The sequence below is a fragment of the Microcebus murinus genome, chromosome 4, assembly GCF_040939455.1.
Source record: "Microcebus murinus isolate Inina chromosome 4, M.murinus_Inina_mat1.0, whole genome shotgun sequence".
Classification (NCBI taxonomy): domain Eukaryota; kingdom Metazoa; phylum Chordata; class Mammalia; order Primates; family Cheirogaleidae; genus Microcebus; species Microcebus murinus.
Genome location: NC_134107.1, coordinates 12,718,671 through 12,741,600, shown reverse-complemented (window position 1 = coordinate 12,741,600; position 22,930 = coordinate 12,718,671). Strand labels below are relative to the sequence as shown.

The 22,930-nt window shown below is 58.6% G+C and overlaps 1 protein-coding gene across 3 annotated transcripts; it reads right to left on the bottom strand.

Annotated features, from left to right (window-relative positions):
- Positions 1-275: 275 nt before the first annotated feature.
- Positions 276-22,763, bottom strand: PCNX3 (pecanex 3). 3 transcript variants are annotated; one of them, XM_020286370.2, is made up of 35 exons: positions 21,938-22,763; positions 21,381-21,568; positions 21,045-21,144; positions 20,893-20,932; positions 20,696-20,791; positions 19,366-20,493; positions 18,765-18,888; positions 18,510-18,685; positions 17,993-18,083; positions 17,450-17,585; positions 16,223-16,383; positions 15,255-15,408; positions 14,950-14,982; positions 14,543-14,714; positions 14,329-14,439; positions 13,894-13,985; positions 13,625-13,734; positions 13,303-13,408; positions 13,092-13,184; positions 12,812-12,962; positions 11,761-11,905; positions 11,232-11,409; positions 10,133-10,241; positions 9,878-10,007; positions 9,386-9,444; positions 9,071-9,286; positions 8,129-8,382; positions 3,699-3,929; positions 3,413-3,516; positions 2,947-3,094; positions 2,628-2,858; positions 2,273-2,547; positions 1,784-1,917; positions 1,404-1,702; positions 276-1,323 (listed from the first exon to the last, which is right to left on the bottom strand). In XM_020286370.2, the coding sequence occupies exons 1-35, from the start codon at positions 22,088-22,090 to the stop codon at positions 1,111-1,113; spliced, it is 6,141 nt and encodes a 2,046-aa protein (XP_020141959.2). In that variant the 5' UTR covers positions 22,091-22,763; the 3' UTR covers positions 276-1,110. The 3 variants fall into 3 exon arrangements, with proteins under 3 accessions (XP_020141959.2, XP_012633537.2, XP_012633534.2); XM_012778083.3 differs by having other exon boundaries at positions 16,223-16,344; positions 18,510-18,688; positions 21,938-22,762; XM_012778080.3 differs by having other exon boundaries at positions 18,510-18,688; positions 21,938-22,761.
- Between the last annotated feature and the right edge of the window lie 167 nt (positions 22,764-22,930).

Sequence of the window (22,930 nt, the reverse complement as noted above, 5' to 3'; positions counted from 1 at the left end):
ACAGGCGGGGACTCCAGGCCAGGCGGTGGTCAATACTGCACGCAGTCTGAAGGCATGCCCAGCCCCAGCGAGCGGTGGAGCCTCCACCTGCTGTACCGACTCTCTCAGCCCGTTTCCTTGGCTGAGAAATGAGAACAAGTGTACCCACCCTCCAGACCAGCCGGGAGAGCTAGAGGAGTGGTGTCCAGCTCCCTGCTGGCACACAGCAGGTGCTCAGGGACTGCGATTTTTGAGCACTTGCTAAGCACTTGGCCCTGGGTAATTGCTCTACCCATGCTGGTTCATTTATTTTTAATAAAACACCTTAGGTGTTATCATCTCTTTATGGCTTGGAGCAATTGAGATTCAGATAAGGGCTTTAGCCAAGGTCAAGGCTATTAAAAGAAGCCACTAGAGCTGGAAGTCTTTGAACATATGGGGGTGGGAAATTGAACACAACCACCTTCACATCAAGGCTTGGAAAGGAAACAGGCTTGTGGGGAAGAGAACTCAGTCTAACCTGAACCCCACCTTGGTCTGACCTTGGTCTCTACCCCACATCCTTCACCCCTCCTCTGTGCTCATCCACCCTTATTTGGCCACCTCTATCCTGTACTCATTCCCAGGTAGAAGAAGAAACTGCCAAGCAAAATCAAAAATAGTGTTATTAATTCTGGTGTCTCTGAAGCACAAAAAAAAAAAAAAAAAAAAAAAACCCAGAAAAAAAAAATGACCAAAAAAAAAAAAACCACCCTTCCCACACTTCAGGCTACAGGTCCAGGCCAAAGGGGCCACCCCTGCAGGCAGTGCAGGCCCAGGGGCTGAGTTGGTCCTGGCCACTGGCTCAAAGCGGGTCCAGCCCATGGTTCGGCTGTTAGGGCCTGGCTGGGAGGCTGACTGCCTCAGTTTGGGGAGCCCCAGGCCCTGGGCTAGGGATGAGAGAGATCAGGGGTCAAGGTCAGAGGCCTGGGCCATTTAGTTCTGGACTCTGGCTGAGGCAGCCAGAGGTCAGGGTTCAGACGTGAGAGCCAAAGCCACTCAGTTCTGTGGTCCAGCAGAGAAGGCCAGAGGCAGCAGAGGGGATCCAAGTTACTGAAGTCCTGGGATGGGGTCCAGTGGGTGCCAGGCCGCTCAGTACTGGTGCTCCAGCAATGGCTGGGCTGCTGGGCTCTCCCGTTCCTCAGCAGGGGCAGGCCAGTCGCCCGCAGCCCCGGTAGGTGTGCCACTTTCAGGGGCACTGATGTCCAAGCAGGGAATGTCCTGGGCTGTTCTAGGAGGCGAGGCCTCGGTGCTGACATCTGGGCTGAGGCTGAGGCTGAGGCTGAGGCTGAGGTCTAGAGGCGCCTGGGGGAGGGGAGAGAGGTTGGCGGGCAAGCAGACCTGAGCCCCCCCCCCCGGACACGACCCTCCCACAGGCCCCTTACCTGAGATTTGGGGGTGCCTCCTTTAGGGCTCCCTGAGGCTGGCTCCCCATCGGATCCTCCTAGCCCCTTCCGGCCCCCCAGGCTCCACTTCCCACTGGGGCCCTCAGAACCGAGGAGACCAGGGCCAGGGGGCCGTGAGGGCCGGGGGCCCTCAGTGGGGGCAGGCGAGGCAGGGGGTGGCCCAGGGAGCCGAGGGGGAGGCCACTGTAGCAGAGGAGGGGGCCGTCCATCACCAGAGCTGCTCAGGGAGGGCCGTGGCCCCCAGCCAGGGCCTGGTGGGAGGGGTTGGTCACCACTGCCTGTGGGAGACAGATAAGAGCAGAGACCTCAGCTGGGCTGTCCTACTTTCCCAAGGGCTTAGCCCAGCCCCGCCTGCTCACCTGCTGTGTTCTCAGGCGTGGGGTGTGCCAAGGGGGCGTTATTGCTGAGGGAGGTCAGGCCACCGCCCCCACCACAGTCCGAATCATCCACGTTCCCGCCACTGTTGCAGCCAGCGCCACAGCCCTTATGAAGCCTAGAGTAGGGCGGTAGAGAAGGGTCACGGGGGGACATGGCTAAGGCCACAGGCCTCAAGAGCCGAGGTCCCCAGTCTCAGGACAAGTCATCTAATAGTTCTCAGCCCCAAGGTCCTCAACTCTAAGGGGTTTTGCTGCCTACTTTGCAAGGCCTTTTGAGGGAGGCATTGTCAACTGTGTTACACTAAAGGCCACTGTCAACTTAAGGGGTGGGACATTGAAGGGTCCCACCTCTGGAAAGGGGTCATCTCTTAGGCGCTAGCACTTCCTCACTCTGGGGCTGAGGAGGGCACTGCTTCACCTCACTGCACCTCAGCCCTGCTGCAGGCCTCACAGGAGGTGGTGAGGGCTCACCTCTCCCAGCTGCGTAGGAGCCAGCGGGCGATGGCGCCCAGGCTGACGGGGCCACCCCACAGTGCCCGCAGCTGGGGGTGGCTGCCGGCCAGCGAGGTGGTGAGGGGCGACACATAGATGGGGTAGCCCAGCGGCTGGTCACAAGACGAATTGATCATGTTGCGAAGTGCCTGCTTGGCGTTCTGGATGCTGCCGCGCTCTGGGTTGCGGTTGCGCAGGAACACCAGCTCCTGTTGCTGCCCAGCCCACAGGCCTCGCACGCACTCACGGTTCACCTGCAGGCAGGTGCACGCGGGGGTCAGGGGGCCGGTCCAAGGAAGAGGGGCTGGGCTGTGCCGGGCAGGACCATCCCCACCTTGATAACCCGGAAGCTGAGGTGGCGCCGGTTGAGCATGATGATCTTGTATTCGTCAGAGGCATCATCCATGACGTGGCGCAGTGCCAGCAGGGAGGGTGTGTTGCTGAGGATGGCGCTGCGCCAGGCGGGGTCACCCTCGTGCGAGATGACCAGCCGTTCCTCATTGGCTGCAATGGCATCGTACAGGGCCGCTGGCTCCTCATACTCATCTGGGGATGTGAAGTGGTCCTGGCAGGAGACAGGAGCACCAGGGTCAGTGGACCCTTCCCTGGGGAGCGGCTTCGAACCTGTGCTGCCTGAACAACTCCTCCCTGACCTGGTGAAGCTTGAGGGCCATGCGAACCCCAGGTGCCACTACGCGGTGAAGCAGGTCCATGTCGGCAAAGACCCACTCGTCCCGCGGGGAGGTGATGCGAAAGTCCCCCTTGAACAGGGCGTGCAGGCCGTAGAGGAAGGGCTCCAGGCTGAGTGGGGAGGAGGAACAGGGAGATAAGTGAAGGGTTGGGAAGAACCAGGGGTCTAAGGCTTCAGAGCGATCTGAACCAAGACCCTTCCTCATGGTGGGCCTCAGTTTCCCTATCTTGACAAACAAGCTGTATCCGTTCATGTCCCTCACAGAGCAGCGAAGAGCAGGCTAAGTCACGATTTGCCCATGTGAGGACAGTCACACCAATAGGAAGGACCGATGAGTTTCCAGGGGGCCACTGGCCAGAAACACAGAGCTCTTCATGAGGGTCGGGATTGGGAGAGCAGTAGGCCCACCCGGACCTGTGGGCACTCACCTGGCAGACATGCTGTGCGAAGCTGTCCCCAGGGCCCGGCGGCCCAGCACACACAGGCCAAAACACAGCGTGACCAGCGGCGAGTTCCAATCCTGGTCCACGGGCTGTGGCACAAGGACCCCGTCCCCAGAGCCCACTCAGACCTGGGACAGGGAACTTAGGGTGGGGACTGGGGCCCAGGCCGAGGGAGGCTCAGGGTGAGAGGAATAAATGCAGATGGGAGAAGTGGATACACCCAGGTCCCTGGAGCCCCAAGTGGGGCAGCCTGCAGGTAGTGACGCCTGACCTGGCTGCGCCGGGAGGCACAGTACTGGATCCACTCGAGGTGCACGGCACAGAAGGAGGGCAGCGAGAGGCCAGAGAGGCGAAGGTCATAATCTTCATCCACACTCAGCGAGAAGGTGGGGTCTGAGTCGGCATAGCCAGGGGCCCGCACGGGCCGCAGGGCTGCTGCAATGCCCTCGTGGCTTAGCCACGCCTCCAGCTTCGGTGAGCGGCTCACATAGTAGATGATGCTCTGTGAGAGGTGGGGCAGGTGTCAGGGTGGGGCCCGCCCCTGCCCAGCCCTGGCCATGGGAGGGGAAAGCATCAGAGTAAAGAGGCTTCTCCCCTAGACTAAGTGAGTCTGCTTTCTAGGACACCCACCTCCTAGAGCCCACCTCAGCCCCCTGAAGCTACGGGGCAAGCTAGTTCCCCTCCCCTAGGCCAGGTAGGAGGGGCAAAAAGGCAACAGGAAGCACCCCCACTTCCAGTGTGACCTGGAAGGTCCTGTGCTGCGGCAAGTGCTGGCAGGCAGCATCTGCTTGCCTCCTCCCACTCTCCTGGAATATGCCGCATTTGTAAGGGAGACAGGCTCAGACAGATGATAGCCTAGCCTGATGTCACATAGCAGGGCAGGCTGAACTGGAACTTGAAACCTGGACCTTCAACACCATGACACTGTAGGGTCCAGAACCCAGGGCCTGAACAGTCAGGCTCAAGCAAGGGGGCTGCCTGCAGGCCAATGGGGCCTAAGTATCTCTGGGTCATGGGTCCTTTTAGGCAGCTAAAGTGTGACAGCCATACGGCCTCTCTTCAGAAAAAACCAGAGGCACATCTTGCGCCCAAAAGTCAGGGGCTCCTGGACCCCTTGTTAAGAGGCCCTGTGGTTTCTAAGTAGGGGTTTGGGCGAATAGAGAGGAACTTTTGGAAGGTAGGTCGCTGGTACAGTTGGGATGGATGGGCAATATGAGACTGGCAGCTGATGGCCGGTGAGGTTAAGAGGATTCCATGTGCCACCCAGAGATGGAGCTGATAGAGCTTGCCCTTGGCCTGGGTAAGGACTGCAAAAGTCTAGGGCTGGGGGGTGGTACAGCTGGCCATGAACAGAGGGTACCCAGGCAGTAGGGGTGTCCAGCAGGATGGCTGTGGGGGTGTATGGGGAGGCCAAGAGCCTGGGCAAAATGACCAGGGTACAAGCTGGAAAGAGCCAAGGGCCTATAGGCCGGGCGTGGTGGCTCACACCTGTAATCCTAGCATTCTGGGAGGCTGAGTTGGGTGGATCACTCAAGGTCAGGAGTTCAAAACCAGGATGAGCAAGAGCAAGACCCCGTCTCTACTATAAATAGAAACAAATTAATTGGCCAACTAAAAAATATATAGAAAAAAATTAGCCAGGCACGGTGCCACGTGCCTATAGTCCCAGCTACTCGGGAGGCTGAGGTGGAAGGACTGCTTGAGCCCAGGAGTTAGAGGTTGCTGTGAGCTAGGCTAATGCCACGGCACTCTAGCTAGGGCAACAGAGTGAGACTCTGTCTCAAAAAAGAAAAAAAAAGAGTTAAGGGCCTCAAACACCTGGGGCTGGGGGCGGGGGGTGGGGACCTGGAGTCAATGGCTACAGGGGAGGCCTCATCATTTCCCAGCATGGAGGCTTGCCTGGCCCCAGCATGGCCTTAGCCAAGGGCAGGTGGGTGGGCAGTCTGGGGAGGGCTGGGCTACCCCCTTACCAAGAGAAAGGGGGACCAGGCCCTTGTGTGGTAAGTGGGTGCAGGGCGGCCAGGGGCAGCTGGGGCTCCAGGCGGACCCACTCCAGACTGAGCTTCCTGCCCAGAGAGATCTCCACAGTTGGTACCCCCAGAGCCCCCAGGAAGACTCAGAAAAACAAAGTTTTGGGGGCAAAAGGAGCTGGCCAGGCACATATAAAGTGCTTGGTTAACTTTCACCACCAACATTCTGTTCTGGGACACACCCCACAGATTGCTTCTCAGGAGGAAAATGAAAACACGAGTAGCAGCTCCCGCCTATAAGCATTCAGAGTTGGGCTTGGCCCAAGGTGCTTCCCGGACTCCACGGAGCCTCGGCCCGGTGCCTTCCCCTGCGCCGTGTGCACCTAGCTGCAAGAGCAGGTGGGGGACCTGTTTCCTCAGTGGCAAAAGGGCCACTTCCACTGGCACCACCTCTTCCAAGGGCTGCTAAAAGGATACAAGACGATACGGAACATGCATGGGCTCAGGCCCTTGAGTGCCAAGGCTCAGCCACAAGCAGATGTCAGGGCTGGTGTCTCTGTGGCCACAAGGGCTGGGTCAGTCTCTCACCCACCATGCAGCAACTCCCACAGGAAGGGGAAGGTACAGGAGGAAGCACTGAGGGTGAGCCAAGCAATATGGGAAGGGCTTTGCCTGCTCTGGCCAACCTCAGGGGCTGGCAAGGATGCATCCCCCCAGCTGGGACACTGCCTGGGGTCCGCTGGACTCCCAAGTGCACTTGGCACACCTGCCTCACCTACCCATGGCAGCCCTGTCGTCCTTCCCAACTTCACCCTACACACCTCGTCTCTAGTGGAGCCTTCCCCAGGTCCTCCAGGTGCCTCTGCCTGGCTCTGATTCTGCCCAGCCTTTTAGGCAGCCTTAACTGTGGCAAGCTGGCTTCCCCACGGGACAATAAACCTGGCAGGGCTGGAGCTCTCTCAGCCTGCCAACCAAGGCCTGGTGGGCACCTGGCACACGGCGATCAGAAGGCCACACAAGGCTTCTTCAAGTGTAGTACTGAGAGGCAGCAGGGCCACCCAGGCAAGGACACCTCTCTCAAGATAGGTCATGGCCCGGTGCGGTAGCTCACGCCTATAATCCTAGCACTCTGGGAGGCGGAAGCGGGCGGATTGCTTGAGGTCAGGAATTCGAAACCAGCCTGAGCGAGACTCGTCTCTACTATAAATACAAAGAAATTAATTGGCCAACTAATATATATAGAAAAAATTAGCCAGGCATGGTGGCGCATGCCTGTAATCCCAGCTACTCGGGAGGCTGAGGCAGGAGGATTGCTTGAGCCCCGGAGTTTGAGGTTGCTGTGAGCTAGGCTGACACCACTGCACTCACTCTAGCCTGGGCAACAAAGCGAGACATTGTCTCAAAAAAAAAAAAAAAAAAGGTCAGGAAGGTGGACAGGACCATGACCCTGGGTGACCTGGGGCTGGGAACATCCCTCTCTGGGCCATGGCCTTTTTCTTGGTGATAGTAGGGGGGCTCATAAACTCTTCCCTATGAGTGACTGGGAGGACAGAAAGAACGACAGAAAAGTTACAGCTCCTCTGATGTGTAGCAGAGACAGATGTTCATTGGAGGCAAAAGGACAGGTGGGAATGCACAGGACTGCTCCAGAGAGAGCCTCAGGTGGCAGGCTCACCTGGGCCCCAACAAGTCACCCCCTCCCAGCCCCCATGGGAAACTCTAGGGCAGATCCTAAGAAGGCATGTTGGGGCCTGGGCTGTGACCACCAACCTACCCCACTCCCACAGTGCCCTTATTCTGGCTGCTACAAAGCCTCCTCATTCCTGCCATCTCACAAAACTGCAATAACCCCCACTTCTTAAGGAGGTAAACTGAGGCACAGCCAGCAAGGTGACATTCCAGGCTGCCCAGAACCCCCACTGTGCCCCACACTGTGCCTCACCAACCCCCATGAGGGTCTACGAGGTCTTGTTTATTTTAAATAGGGATGGGGTCTTGTTACATTGCTTTAAACTCTTGGGCTTAAGTGATCCTCCCTGCTCAGTTTCTCGAGTAGCTGGGACTATGGGCATGCACCATTGCGCCTGGCTCCCACCAGGTCTTGAGACTCTCAGGCCTGGCCTGGAGCCCCAGGCTGAGGCAGGAAAGCCCAGTGGCTCAACAGGCAGGCTTGGGTTCAAAGCCTGGCTCTGCTACTTTCTTCTGATTCTGAAGCCTCAGGCAAATCACTTCTGTGAGCCAACTTCCCCACCTGTGAGATAGCAGGACTTCTTTTGGACAGAGAGGTAAACTCTATATAGCTCAGGAGAGGCACCCAGCACAAAGCACACCCCACAGTAAGTACCACTGCTTGGCAGCCACTTCTCTAATTATCAGAAACGTACGTGATCGCTGTTGGCTCCATCACAGCTGGGTGCTGCACAGGGTGGGGTAGGGTGGGGGCTGGCGGTTTCAAGGCTGGCCTTGGCCCCCGAACCAGCAGCCCCATGAGGGGATCCGTAGGTGTGCTGCCCACTTGCCCCATACTCACTGCCCAAGGCAAGCCTTCCCCACCCTGGGTACCCTATCACCAGAGCCACATGGGCCCCCATTTAAAATCTCTGAGACCTCTGGTTCCCTTGGGCAAAGCGGGCTCCCAACAGTCCAGAAGATGGTATCCTGGATGCTTCTGGTCAGCAACCGTTCACCACTAGAGACCTGGCCCAGCTGCACGCCACCCTGCCCAGCATACCTTGACATAGTAGGTGATGAGGATCTTGCGGAGGTCAAAGACCTGCAGCATGGAGGCGGCGTTGTTGTCACTAATGCTGTAGCCCTCCAGCACATACTTGCTGGCTGTCACCTCCCAGGCCAGCCAGCGCTGCCCGAAAGCAGCATTGAAGGACAGAACCCGCGGCAGGTGGCCGGGCTCACAGCAGCAGCAGCCCTCGTCCTCCTCCACACCCTCGGTGATAGCCTCCACCTCACGCTGCTGGCAGTATGTGCCTGAAGAGGACAGGGGCCCAGTCAGGGGTCACTAGGACAATCCCTACCTGCCCCATCCCCAGTGAGTGCCCAACATGGCATTTAAGGCCTGCTGCCACTCACCCTGACCCTGGGATGCCAGGGGTATAAACGTTATTAAACAAATGGATTAACAAATGAGCATCTTTTGCCTCTCAACTCCCAGCAGCCCTGGGGGTGGGGGCAGGGGACAGGGATCTAGCTCCTCATTTACAGAGACAAAGACTAAAACTCAAAGAGGAGAAATGAATTTGCTCAAGGTCACAGTGCTCATTAGCCTCTGCACTCGAGGCCCCTTCTGAAGCTGGCATCCCATCCAAGCTGTGTCTTCCGGAGAGCAAGGGCTGGCTCACTCACCAGCGCTGTGCATGGCCAAGCCTGAGACCACAGCGCAGGCCAGGGAGCTCCAGGCCCAGGCTTTCACCACAGAGACCTGGAGAGTCACTGCGGACCCAAAGTCAGGGCAGGGATAGGGCTTAGCCCAAACAGACCCTGCCACTTCACTGCTCAGACTGGGAAATTGAGGCCCACAGAGGAAGAGGCTTGCCAAGGCCACCCAGCCAGCCAGGGAAGAGCTGGACTGGAATCCAGCCCCTAAGCACGATGCGACGCAGCGCCCTGCACCAGGCTTAGCCGCGTCTGCCCACCCGAGCATGGCCCTACAGCTCACCCCGGAACTCAAGGCCACGCAGCTGGAAGGTGACGAAGCCATTGCCAACCTCGATGAGGTGCACCAGGGCGTTGAGGTAGTCAGAGGCCAGGACGAAGCAGTCGCCAGGGCCATAGTTGCCCCAGCGGCCCAGCACCAGGTCCCCACACAGTGTGTGCTGTAGCGAACGTGTCAGGTGCTCGTAGAAGATGGAGTTGAGGTTGTTGTCATCAGCACCTGGGACCCAGGATAGACAGACAGACACAGTGACAACTGAGCAAAGCTCCCTCCCTTGGGAGGCCCTGCCCCAAAGCCCCTGGATGGTTGGGTACACACCCGGGTTCCGGTCCAGCTGTGTGACCAGGCGGGTGTTGGAATGATCCACACGCTTAGTGCTGTTCAGAGAGAGAACAATGCAGGAAGCCGAGGGTGAAGCTGGTGATTCAGATGACAACTTGCACCTGCCCATCAGTATGTCTTCTCTGCCCCTGATCCACCCTGTGCCATGAGGCAGACACTGTCTATGACAGCCCCATCACACAGAGGAGGCAGCTGGGGCTCAGGGACATGAAGGGGACTCACCCAAGACCACACAACCAGGAATCGGGGAAGCTGGACCTTACCCCCAGGCCTGACTGCTCCCAGGCTGTGAGCCTGAGCCCTTGGCCTGGCACAAGCTCTGTCCTCATTGGATCCACTATCTCAAATGTCCCCTCTGCACCCCAGCGCTCACACACTTGCTGTGGCTTTCTGGGCACCGTCCAGCCTGGGCTCCAAAGCCCTCCCTTCCATCCCTGCTGGGCACTGCCTGTGTCCCATGAGACTTACTTGTAGTCACGCTCCCAGAACTTGAGGGGCCTTGCGTAGGACATGATGAAGACGGCGCTGCCAAGCAGGGGGTTGAGTGGCGTGGAGAAGAGCCCCGAGAGCAAGGCTTGGACGAATAGCATGGCCGAGTCTGGGCCGGAGTCAAGGAGGCAGCATGCTCGAGGGACCTCCCAGCCTCCCTCACCACCCTCGCTGCCCCAGGCCACAGCCCTCCCTGCACACCCCCACCCAGACAGTGGGCAGCAGGCTGGATACGTGGCACAGCAAAGGGCTGGGCAAAAGCATGGAAAGCTGAGCCCCAGGTGATCTGCCAGGGCGCGATGTAGGTCAGCACGAAACGCAGCTTGTACAGCAGGTCCCACAGCTGCCATCGTCGGCGAAGGGAGGAGATAAAAGGCACACAAGGGTCACTGACGGAAGCCACAGAGGCCAGGCCTCATTCAAAGCCTTGGACCACTCCACTGGCTACCATGTGAGGCCAAGCTAAGATCACTATCAGCCCTAGCCCTTTCCCTCTGGACTTGGCTCAAGGCACCTGATACCATTAGCAACCTCTGACTGCACTCTAAGGGGACGTTAGCCATTTAATTCGCACAACAATCCTGGCAATTCTATTGCTATTGCTGTCCCATTTCACAGATTGGAAAGTTGAGATTTGGAGAAGACAGAAAAGGTAAATGATTTGCTTGGATCATGCCACTAGGTCACTGGTGAGGCTGGATCTGGATTATGCCACTGAAAGACAAGAGACAATCCCCCCTGCCCTCGGAGAGGAACACAGTCTAGCTGTCCTAGGCCAGGTCAGAAAATAAGAACAGAATGCCCACAAGAGAGGAAAAGGCTCAGGCCTGCTTGGGGTCCCAGGCACCACTGTGAGTCTCTAGTACAGTACAGGGGAATGGTCCTTTGTTCAAAGCGACCCCTTCAAGCCCTGGCAATGCCACAGCCTGGCAGAGCATCTGTGTATACCCAGGCCCTAGGGGCTTCTGAAACTCAGCTTTGAACTGGTCTCCAGGGACGTGGCTGGCAGTGGGCAGAGTTCAGAAGTTGGCATCCAGGAGACAAGGCCAGGTCCTGACTATCCTAACCGCTTCTCCTCAGTAGGGCAGTCATGGGGTCAAATCCTGGCTGACCTCCAGTCCCCTGGAAGACCTGAGGCAAGTCACTCAGCCTCCTCTATGAGAAGAGGTGAATGTAACCCCCTCCTTGAGGGGCTGCTGCAAAGGCCCACAGTGGCGCTCGTACACAGTGGTGGGCCATAGGCCCCTGGGAAGTTCTCCTCCCATCCAGACAGAAAAACTCTGCTCTGCTCCCATTCAGTAGCCTAAAGTCTGGGCCACAGCCACCAGCTCACCTTGCTGCAGAGCAGGGACATGAGGAAATAGTCGAGTAGAAAGCCTTGGGAGAGGCGTGGGTAGTCGAAATGGAAGAGCAGGACGGTGAAGGCCAAAGTCAGGTATTGCTGGGGTGGGCAGCAGAAGGCTGAGCGCAGCAGCTTCAGCCCAGCCACAGTCATCAGCAGCGCCCGGCAGCTGGGGGTGAGGGGCAGACATCAGGTACTTGGTGGAGGCCTGGGGCAGTGGGGGCAGGAGCCCTATGCCTTGTCTACTCTGGCCTGAGAGCAGCCCCAGGCCTCGGCTCTGCTGGCCCGGCCCCTGTTCTTCGGGACCAGTGATTCTCAGTCTCCGCTCCTCCTAAGGGAGTGGCGGGGAGGGTACATTTGCCTTCAATGAGGCAACCATTTCAATGGAAAGTATCGGGAGCTGGGGTCCCCCTTCAGCTTGCTGAGCAACCCTATGCGAGAATCATTCCTTCTCAGTTTCCCCATGTATCAAATGGGAACGCAGATGGTGGGACAGTAGGAGGGGTGGGGTGGTCCTCACTAGAGGCAGAACTTGTCTGGGTGGCTGACAACAGTGTGGGCGTCCACTGTGAGAGCATTGAGCACCACAGCAGGGTAGATGAGGTACTTCTCAACACACTGCAGACCGGCGTACAGCTTCTCAAACCACATCACCTGGGCGGCACCTGCAATGAGAAGGTTGCCACCTGTTGGCCAGCACCTGGCCTCCACACTCACCCCTTCCCCAGGGGCACAAAGACTAGCCACTGCAGGGCCAGGATGGTGCATGCTCAGAGAGAACCTGAGAGGACAGGTGACGATGGGTTGTGTTGTCCCAGGCCCCTGGAGACATGGGGGAGAGGCTGATTTCTGGCAGCTCAAGTGAGTGCCATCAGCATCAGCAGGGCAAGGGTCCCATGAGCCACTTAGCACGCCCGAGGCTTACTTTAGGGTGAGTGCTTTGCCCTGTTTTGCTGTCTGTGAAAACAAAACTGACAAGGAAATCTCAAAAGCCCACCAGAGGCAGGCAAGGGCCACTTCAGGCAGGCTGGGTGAGGCCCAAACACATGGTCCTTCTGAAGGGGTACTCCTTGCATCTCAGGCTAATTGCAGCCACATGGAGATGCTGGCCTGAGTTGCAAATTGTTCCATTGTTTAGAAAAAATAACGTAGACCTTCATATCACAAACCAAGACTTGTTTAAACACAGGCTCAAAGAATTTTGAAACTATTAGACCAGTGAAAATGTGCACCAGGCAGCTCCAGTCTACAGGTGACCAGCCTGTAATTCTGGACAAAAGACCCCTCAGGCCCTGGGTCGCTATTTCTTCCGTGTCTTCAGAGACAGCTAGGAAGGCAGAAGGGCAGTGCTGGCAGGGTGGCAGCACGGCAGGGGCTGGAGCCGGGAGAAGAGTGGCAAAGAGAAAAGTGGCTGATATGGGCACACAGAGGGCAGGGTGGGCAGATGCTGCCCCCTGCTGGCACTCCTGAGTCAAGAGGACCACAGCTCTCATCACCTGGTTGCCCCAAGCCACCCAGGCCAGGCAATGGGGCAAGAGGACATAGGTCTGCCACCAGAGATGGGTACTCACCTCGCACTTCATACTGGCTGTACTCCAGCGGCTTCAGCACAGGCTGTGACAGGCAGAACCAGGGCAGCTGTTTGCGGAGTTGTGGCAGCAGGTAATGTGTGAAGAAGCCCACAGCCCCAGCTAGCGCGTACAACACGAAACCCAGCACCGACTGCAAGGGGCAGAGGCTGGAGGTCAGCTGAGGGGAGCAGGCCAAGGGGCCACAGGGGGCTGCCTAGGACCTCAGGTTGAGCAGGTTCTCGCCAAGACTGGGGAGGAGCAGGTGGCTGTGTGCACAAACCTTTAGTGCGATGAAGACGGTGCTTGCGCTGATGGCAAAGGTGAGCACAGCGATCACCACGCACATCACCAGATCAGAGTGCAAGACTTCACGCTGCAGGACGGGAACAAACCAGCCTGGCTGCCCGGTGCCCCAGGCAGCCACACCCCTCCCAGGACCCCCCCATACCTGCCACCGCCTACCACCAGAACCCCACACTCCCGCCCCTCACCACCGACTGGCGCATCTTCTCTGGCAGGGGGTCTGGGGGCTCGGCCCGGGCTGTCTCTAAGCTCCGCTCTTCTAGCTCAGGGAAGAGCTTGCTCCGGATCAGAGACCTGGGCCAGGGGCGGTGAGAAGAGTCTGGAGCTGGGGGCTGGAGAGGCCACCCCTCCCTCCCACAGGCCCCAGGGTCTAGAGGAAACTGGGGTCACTGGATCACAGGCACGTGCACAGACCCACAGACCCCCAAACCCTTGCCATGCAGATACACAAACACACGCACACAGAGCACACACACCAGTGTGCACGGACAGGCACATGCAGGCACCCACCAGAGCACAGTGGGGTCACTGCTCTGCCGGCTCAGGTGGTAGGACAGTGCCACCAGGAGGCCACAGAAGACTGAGAAGAGGACAGGGACGTGCTGCTCTGGCCAGGGAGTCTGGGAAGAGAACCATGCTGGTCAGGGGAGGTGAGGGTAAGCATGGGAGATGGGGGTGCCCCCCCATATGAGAAGCCACTGCTGAGCCCAATTCACAGCCCCATCCCAACAACCCCCATGGGCCTCAGCATGCCCCCCCACCCCATAGGCCACTCCTACCTTGATGGCCCCAAAGCAGAAGCCGTAGAGCAGGGCAGCAGCCAGCAGGCTGCGGCAGAGACTGAAGACTGCAGTGAGTGGGCTGGTGGCAGCTGTGTTGTGGGGAAGAGAAGGCACGGCCCAGCTCTCACCAGCTGGCACCCCACCTCAGCCCCTGCTCTCTACCCCTCAACTCCCAGAGACTGGCCTCCCTGGACACCATCCTGGGCCCACTGTTCTCTGCTCCCTCCAACCCTGAGAGGTCTTCAAAGTTTCTACTTAGGTTTAAACCAGTAGCCTGGGCAGGGGCAGAGCAGAGCACAGAAGGGACAGGGTCCTTGTGTCTGTGGTATAGATGCAAAGGGGGCTCAGCAAGGGCTGGAGCTGCAGACCCAAACTGAGGGCCCCCTGGGCCTCCACACCAGCCCCCACTCAAGACTCCTGTGGTTATCGTACCTGTGCCCCCAAAGCCGTGCATGTCTATCTGCTCCAGCAGGTACATGAGGCAGGTGTTGACCTGGGGCAGGAGGCCCAGGAGGAAGACGAATGGGAAGCACAAGGTGAACACTGGCAGCAGGGAAACAAAGGCCCGGGTCAGCCTGCTGGCTTTCCCTCAGCCCACCCTTGGGGGCTCGCCCCCCAGGCCACCTCAGCCTTGCTAGAGCCTCACCAGTGGCCACGTCTCGGGCACAGAAGAAGAAGGAGGCGGAGAAGAGCGTGAGGCCGTAGAGGGAAACAGGCGGGAAGGGCTGAGCTGAGCCTAGGGCGTCCAGCAGCCAGATGAGCAGACAGCAGATGCAGAAGTAGACAGGCCGGCTGTATGCGATCACCCAGTTGTGGCCCTGGGGAGGCAGCTGATGAGGAGCCAGCCTCCCCGTTGACACCCCTCAGGCACGAGCACACACGCATGCACGCACATGCTCACATGCCCCAGGCCTGGCCCTGGGTCCAAGCTGGAGATCCTGGTTGAGTGGGGTGGGGGGGAGTCCTGCCCCTCTCTGACGCTCCCTCCTCCCCACCTGGTCTCAGTCCCTCTCAGGGCCTCCTGGCAACAGCCACGGCTCCGTGGGTACTCACGTGCATGGGAGATGCCGCATCAGGCTGCACACTCTGAAAGAGACAGGGCTACATTGGCAAGGAGAGCCAGTGCCCAAGGGAGGGTCAAAGGCCCCAGGACTTGTTCAGCTCCATCACTGGGCAATTACAAGTGACTGGAGCAGGACCCTGAACTGCCTTGAGCCTCAGTTTTCTCACTTATAAAATGGATAGCTGGCTACAGGGGACCATAAGCATCCCGCCTGCTCTCTGAAAACCATAGTAGTAGGACAGGGGACATCTGGGAAAAGTTGGATCGGGGATGGAAACACAGGGATGGGCCTGACCTTCAGCAGGGAATACTGGCAGGAGGCGATGACCAGGCAGAACTGGAAGACCCAGATGTCGGTGAAGAAGCCCTTGAGCAGCAACAGGTAGCCCAGGAAGGCAACGAGGCTGCTCAGCCCGACACCGAAGACGTTCTCCACCACCCCTCTCGTCCTGCAGAGACAGCAGAGTCAGGGCATACCCCCACCCCACCTTCTAACAGGAAAGTCGGGGAGAGAGGATCTGGCCCTAAAGCCTGCTTCTAGGGCTCTGTCCAGGCCTAACCCTTGTCCTCCAAAGATCCAAACCTATGAACTCGAAGGGATGAGCCAAACTGCACCCACCCCAGGAGATCATTCCTTTGTCACCCTGCTTCCCAATATTTGCCCCTCTGGACGCTGAGGACTCAAATTGCCATTGCTCTTGGTACGTGCCAATCTCCAGCTCAGACTGACAGGTAACTATGCATATGGCTACACCATGCACATTACACTGGGCATGCCATGTTATGTACATAGGCACCACGCCAGGAGAAATCCCAACAGACAGGAAGCCAGGCCACGGTCCAAATCCCCTATAGCACACAACGAAATCATCTGCCTTCTCTATCTGAGTTTGTGGGCCTCAGTTTCCCCTCTGAGAAGTGGGAAAGGTAAGACAAATGGTTTCTTAGCCTTTTTAAGGCTACAGCACTTTCTAAATCAAATCTAACACAGAAGCACATAAAAATAACAAAGTAAACAAGAATAGTTCTTTTGAGCAAGGCTTTGAGAGAGATGGAGATACCACTGCACCCTTGTGGTCACTGCCTGCACCCCAGAGAAACCTAAAGAAACACCACTGCAGACTCCAGCTATCAAGACACCCTCAGCTTCCCCCGCCCCCAGCTCCTCTGCTGCTAGGACCATCTCCACAGGTTCAGAGAGTCTGGAAGGCCAAGGTCCAGGGATTTTCTTGGGACTAGGGGCCATAGCAGGTGGGCACTCACCGGTCCAGCAGGGCCAGTAGGGCAAGCCGCTCATAGCGCACAGAGGTCCAGCGGCCAGGGAGAAGCCAGTACTTGTAGCTATGCTGGGCACGGGGCGGTGCCTCCTCCATCAGCGTCTGCTCCTGGGATTCGTGCAGGGAGTCCTGGTCCAGCAGGTCAAACTGCAGTCCCCACAGCCGCGGCCATCAGCCCCACCACCCCCTACACGGTGTATTGCCACCCCCCGCCAGCACGCTGGCCTGGTTGTAATTTCATTCAGCACAGAAAAGCCCTGCCACCTAGCAGGCCCTGCCCTGCCATGCCACTATATCACAAGGGGCTGCTCCCTCTCCATGTTCCCGGGACATGGCTGGATGGCTGCTGCAGGGTACTGGGAGCTACAGTCGCTCACTTCCACATCTGTCTTTGCTACAGAATCTCCTGCCTCTTCCAAGGGACCAGGTACAAATGCTACCCTCCTCCCACACAGCCATCACTTGTCACTCTGACCACCCCACCCTAGAATGTACAGAGTACCCGGCCCTAAGGACCTAGATGCTAATGCCAGCACCAGGAGATCCTGGGTGAACTACTCAACCTCGCTGGGCTTCATGTGTCCTTTACTCAACAAGCACTTATGGGGCACAGCTATGGGCCTCACCCTGTGCCGGGCTATGAGAATACAACAGGGAGCCAAAGATACACAGCTCTGGAGATGCCGTCAGCTGTAAAGCGAGGACTCTGCCTACCCCACTTGACGGTTACAAAGAACAAATAAATCAGGAAGGGGCACGTGGTGATTCCTGGGGCCTGCTCACGGTTTATATGGCCTCAGATATCACATGCATGAGTATCCTTTTATAATTATTCTTTAAACCCTGAGATGGGGTTTTAAGTGCTCTTAGTACTTGTCGCATTAATAAGTTGATCAAGTAAGTTATCATCTAAATTGGGATGTTCTTAGGAGCAAAATGAGACACGTTAATGACTACCCATTGTCCCTATCAAGTGTATGCCCCACCAGAATTAGGAATATGCTCCAGACACACTTGTAAGATAAGCAAATACACAACTTCTTGAGCCATCCAGATCCAGGGCCTCTGCTGGCCATCAGAGGTCAGGACACACACAACTCAGCACGGCCTGTCCACCGCAGGGTGCCTGGGCAAGCTCTCTCTACAGGCCAGGAGCAGGGATCTGCCTGCCCCGCTCCCCCTCCAGCACAGCCCTGCCCCAGCTGCTCCTCACCTCCGGGATCTCCAGGGGCACCCGGCGCACCTGCATGCCTTGCAGAACCACAGGCCTTGGCTGCAGCAGGTTCAGGCCACCTGTCGCCTCAGGGACATCAGCTGAGTGGAAACTGGAGGAATGTGAGTGGCGGTCCCTAAAGAAATGGCAGCCATAAAGGTCAGGGCCGTGGGTGTGCCCTGGGACTGGGTGGGGCCAAGGCCAAGGCCAGAAGGTGGGGCTACCTGTGCCAAGACTGGGGCCCCAAAGGGCAAGAGCAGCACTGGGCTCAGGAGGAGGTAAGTGGCAGAAGTGCCTTCCTCCCAGCCCTGGCCCACATGATGTTGAGACTACACACCCTTACTTTCCTCCCACCTGCCCTGGGCTTCCTGGAAGCCTCCTGCTTGGAATGTCACAGTGCCAGGGACCCCTGCACGTCTGCCCTTCTTTGTTCCCCATCCTCCCTCCAGCCCAGCAGAAAGAGAAAACCCCAGGCTCAGGGTGCTACTAAGAAATGCAGTCCACCAGGCCACCACCCGGGAGAGGCTACGCTTGGGGACTCACCAGGCTCCGTTGGCTGCCTGCTCCCCCTGCTGCCCTACGGGATTCTCGTAGCCACCTCCAGCCACACCAAAGGTATAAGAACGCCGCACACCTGGGGCAGGGTATAACACATGAAGAAGCACAGCAGGGACAGGAGCACCAGGGCCCTGCCCATATGGGTACCAGGGCTATCAAATGAGGGGGAGCCCTGTGCTGTGTTCCCCAGGACGCCAGCCCAGCCCAGGGACCAGGAGCTGCACAGGAAGGGCCTACTAATCAAGCACCAAAGCCCTGCAGTCAGCCCACCCAGGGCTGCGCTTCCATCCACCACTGCCCAGCCCGTGACTTCAGATTGTGCCCGTTTCCTCAACAGCAAAGGGAGATGACAGGGCCACCCACTCAGAGACACTGCTAGGCTGACGTTAAGCAACGTGCCACAGGGCAGAGGGAGCAGTGAGTAGCATCACTGGCAGGGTGCAGACCATCAATGGGAGTGGAGGAGGAGGAGCTGGGCCGCTGAGCTTAAGGAAGGACTCACCGCTCTCGTCGTAGAAGTAGTGCACAGCACCCTCGGACGTGTCATCAAAAGTGCAGGCCTCGTGTACATTGGCACCAGCCCGGGTGAGCAGCAGTGAAGAGGCGAAGTGCAGGGCAGAGGGCAGCGTCAGTGCCCGCGAGTGGGAGGCAGCCCGGCCCCGCTGAGCCTCCTGCAGGCTGCTGGGGAGGGGTGAGCCCCAGGTCAGCACCACTGAGAGCCACTGGCCCCAGGTCCCCCCCCCAGCAGAGTGCTCACCTGGGCGGTGAGCCCATGACAGAGGCTGGAGGCGTGGGGTTGCTGCCTGCGTTGTGGCGCCTCCGGATGGCCTGGGTCCGCCTCACACTGCTTGAGCGGTCTCGCCTGCCAGTCTCCTCAGCCGCTGCCCAGAGAGAGGCCCCAAGCATAAGTGATGGAGGCCTGGACAGCACCAGGGGGGTAGGGACAGGGCGGTGTTCCAGCAAGTAACTAAAGGTCACGCCTTGCCCAACCATGCCCTGGCTCTGGAGCCCAGCCAGGTCACCTAGTCCTTCATGCCTTGGTTTCCTCATTTGGAAATGGCAGTGACACTGATCTGCCTGCCCCACTGCTGCTGGGAGAATGAACACGGATGATGAGAGACCTCAGGGAACAGAGGCTCAGGTGCTAATCGCAGGCCCCAGAGCCAGGTGGCTGAGCCCTGCTTATCTGACAGGTTTGGCAGACAACATCACCTAATCACCACGTCCACATCCACCTTGCACCTGATCCAGAGGCTGAGCTGACTCTAATCAGGTCCACTCCAGCCAGCCCTTTGCCCAAACCCAAGCCCCCGGCTCACCTCCCCCAACTGCCCCCTGCCCTTGAAGCCAGCACTCACCTCCCCCAACAGCACCTTCCTCCTGCAGCTCCCCCCGCCAGCCAGGCTGGTTGGCAGCAGGTCCCCTGCGGGCCTCAGCAGGCAGCACTGCAGCCTCACCGGCAGCCAGCTCCACCCCTACCTGGGCCTCCAGCTCAGCCTTGGAGCCAGCCAGGGGGGCCCTCAGGGCGTCACCTCCTGCCCCATCCATGCTCAGCACACGGGCATGTGTTTTGGCGCTGGCAGTACTAGGCGTCCGCTGGGTCCCATAGGGCCGTTTAGGAGGCACAGCAGTCCCCTCCTCAGCCCCATGGGGGGCCCGCCGCTTCCGGGGTCCCCCTGCTGCACCCCGGGAGCTCTCAGGGGAGTAGCAAGAAGTAGAAGAGGAGCTGTCAGTACTGTAGCGGCGCTGAGACCGAAGGCTGGAGGCAGGGCTCAATTCACTGCCCTCGCTGGTGTCTTCATCCTCAAAGAAACCCCCGCCCTCAAGCAGAGGCCGTCGAGGGGCACGGCTGGGTGGAGAATGTCTTCGAATGGGTGGCCGCCGTTTGCTAGGCCGCAACAGGGCCAAGTCCTTGGGCCGCACAACCAGGAGTGGCTCAGCTGGGCCAGGTGGCGTTCCTGCTCCGATGACCGTATCAAAGGAACGCAGTGTGTCATCTGAGGGGACCCCAGCATCTGGTGAGGCGGGCAGCTCAGCCTCAGAGGGTGGGTCTGTGTCACTGCCCTCAGGGGCTTGGCCCCCTGGGGGGCTGTCCAGGTGGGTTGAGTTAGTCTTCTCACTCTTAAAACTACTCAGTGTCTCCCTGTCAGTGCCACTGAAGCAAGAATCTGAGGAGCCAGTTTTCTGAGGCATGGGCTCACCTGAGCCCCGACGGTCTAGGGGCTGGTAGCCACACGCTCCCCGGCGTTGCTCCCGTCGACTGCTGGTCCTCACCAGGGCCCGATCAGGACGGGTCAGGGTCAGGAAGCTCTTGCTCAGCTCTTGGCTGAGGCTCCCCTTCAGTAAAGGGCTCATGGGCGTGTCAGCCACGCTGCTCCCACTCCAGGGAGCTCCATCGCCAGCCAGGGGAGAACGCTCGGAAGAGTCTGTGCTGGGGAGGGAGGGGTCTGGGGCTGCCCCAGGGGGCGTCTGGGGAAGATCTCCAACTGTCAGAAAAAAACAACAGAAAATGAGAGAACTTTCCACAAAAGAAACTGCTGGCTAACAGGGTCTTATAACAGGGTAAGACACCAAGGGAGACCTATCTGGGAGTACAAAGGGAGCCCCAGAATGGAGCAAAAGTTGGGGTGTTCAAAGACAAAATTGCTAGTGTTCTCCACATGCCCCCAACTCATTGTGCCCACTCACTCAGTTTCTCCTGTGAGCTGAGCTTTAGCATCTCTCGATCGGCTGAAGTCACGATCACATTGTTGCTGCCCTGCTCCCGCACCAGCTCCTTGATGTCTGCAAAGGTAGCCCCAGAGATGTCAGCAAGACCCCAGTGCGGCTGCATGCCAGTCCTGTTCCACACCACTAAGTTCCAACCCTGAACAGCAGCCACCTACCTCTGAGGGGCCCAGAATCCTCCATCCGGGGCAGCAACTCCTGAGCAGAGAGAGGCATGAAGGAGCAAACAGGGCAAGGAGCAGGCTCAGGATGCTCACCAAGGGGACTGGCTCACAGAAGAGCAGGAGAAGCTGAGGGACAGGCCACTCACCGAGACCTGGTTGAAGCCAAACACGGAATGCTGGGAACTGCAGCGCACCGGGGGTGTGGAACTCACTTTCCGAAACACCGTCATCTCCACTCCAGGGTCCCTGGTGGTGGGAAAGCAGCAGCTTTGAGCTAATCTCTCCCCTTTATATACTGTTTGCCCCCATCCTCATCACTCCTTCCTCCTCAAAGGTCCCCTTACAATTCCAGGGTTGACATAAGACAAGTGCTCACAATCACTCAGGAAGCCAGTGTTCCCAGATCCCCTACTCTACCCTGCAAGGCTCACACCCAGGCACCAAAAACCCTCTATCCCCAACACAGCCCCTGCCCCACCCACCTGGGCGGATTGTTGTCCCCCTGGGCAGGATCTTCCTCCAGCTCCCCCATGGTAGAGTTGCGCTTTTCCACAATCTCGCCCTGGTCGAACATAGCATGCAGCCGATAGTTCACTGTCTTGATGGTAGCAAAGATGACAGCCACCACAAGGCAGTACACGCCAGCCACCATCAAGCTGGGAGGCAGGACCTGGAAGTGGAAGCAAGTCAGGTTCCTTCTTGAAAAGCCCTGCCCCGTGGGATATACCTGCCACCAATGTCATGGCTAGAATTCACAAATTTACAAGGAAATTTTGTCCCCCTTCCACACAACCAGTACAAAGACCCTATCAAGTAGCTTTGTCTTCCATTTAACTACAGAAGATTAAATGAGGGCCTCAAGGTCACTTGACCCAAAAAAATGAAGATTTTAGCCCCTCTTCCACACAGACCCAAATTCTCCACACCTCAGCATCCAAGGCACGACCCAGAATCTCTGCCAGGCTGAGAATCTCTGCCTGCCCTCCATGACATCCTGCCCTCCTTTTCCCAGCAGAAGTTACAGGTGGCGGTGTCTCACCATGTACAGCAAAAAGGGAAAGGTGAGGAGGAAGATCCAGACATAGAGGTGGAAGCAGTTGGAGAAAGTGCTCTGGTGCGGGTCGAAGAACCAACCGCCGGTGAGCGAGGCCCACACCCCCTGGCGCAGGATCTGCAACACCTGCGACCCCATGGCCCCGCCGCTGCTGCGCGCGCCCCCCTCCCGGGACCCTCATGGGGGCGGCCCTCGGCCCATGCCCCGTCTGGCGCCCGAGGGCCCCCGGGGCCTAGCCTCAAACTCACGCCATGGCCTCCCCCGGCGGGGGAGGGGGTATCGGAGGGGCGCGGGTGCGGGCAGGGGGCGGGGCCGGCTGGGGTAGTCAGCAGTAGGAGGCCGGGGCCCGGGGGTGGGGCCGCATTAGGGGCGGGGTCCGGGCCCCCACCCCTGGCCCAGAACTACACCAAGGGGCTGAGCCGGTAGGCAGGCGCGGGGCACGGGCCGGGCACCCGTCGGTGGCATCCAGAGGTGGGCGTGGGGTGGGTGCTCCTGGAGTGCCGACGAGGACTCCCTAGACTCCGGACCGGGGAGACCCCCGGGACCCCAAGGTCCACTTCCGGGGTCACAGGTCACTCGCTTGGGGCACCGTGCTCGCCCGGCTTCTGCCGGTGCCGGCCCGAGGAGGAGGCCGGAAGAAGGAGCCGCGAGCCACCAGCCTGCAGTGGCGCATGCGCTCAACGGACCCAGTTGGGACCCGGAAAAGGAAAGCCTAAGAGCACGAGTGCGCAAGCGCAGAATGACATGCCTCTGTGCCCTTTGGGCGTGCGCAGAGTCCGCGTCTAAATAAAGTCCAAAAACTAGAAGGGTTTGAGCGCATGCGCACATGCAGGCGCTGCCACTCTAGAGACCTCTGGGCGGAACTCGGAGATTTAGTTGAGTAACCATTGGGTAGTGGCGGAGTAATTGCCGCAGAGCTCTTCCAATAAGTTACGGAAAGCGGGGAAAAGATGGAAGCGTGGACTCTGTTGGGCTACA

Coding starts and splice junctions, on each gene's coding strand:
- PCNX3 (XM_012778080.3), bottom strand. CDS start 22,090: ATGGGGTCGCAGGTGTTGCAGATCCTGCGCCAGGGGGTGTGGGCCTCG. Junction 14,715..14,949: donor ATGCGGCATCTCCCATGCAC/GTGAGTACCCAC, acceptor CTGCCTCCCCAG/GGCCACAACTGGGTGATCGC. Junction 13,986..14,328: donor GCACGGCTTTGGGGGCACAG/GTACGATAACCA, acceptor CCCACAACACAG/CTGCCACCAGCCCACTCACT.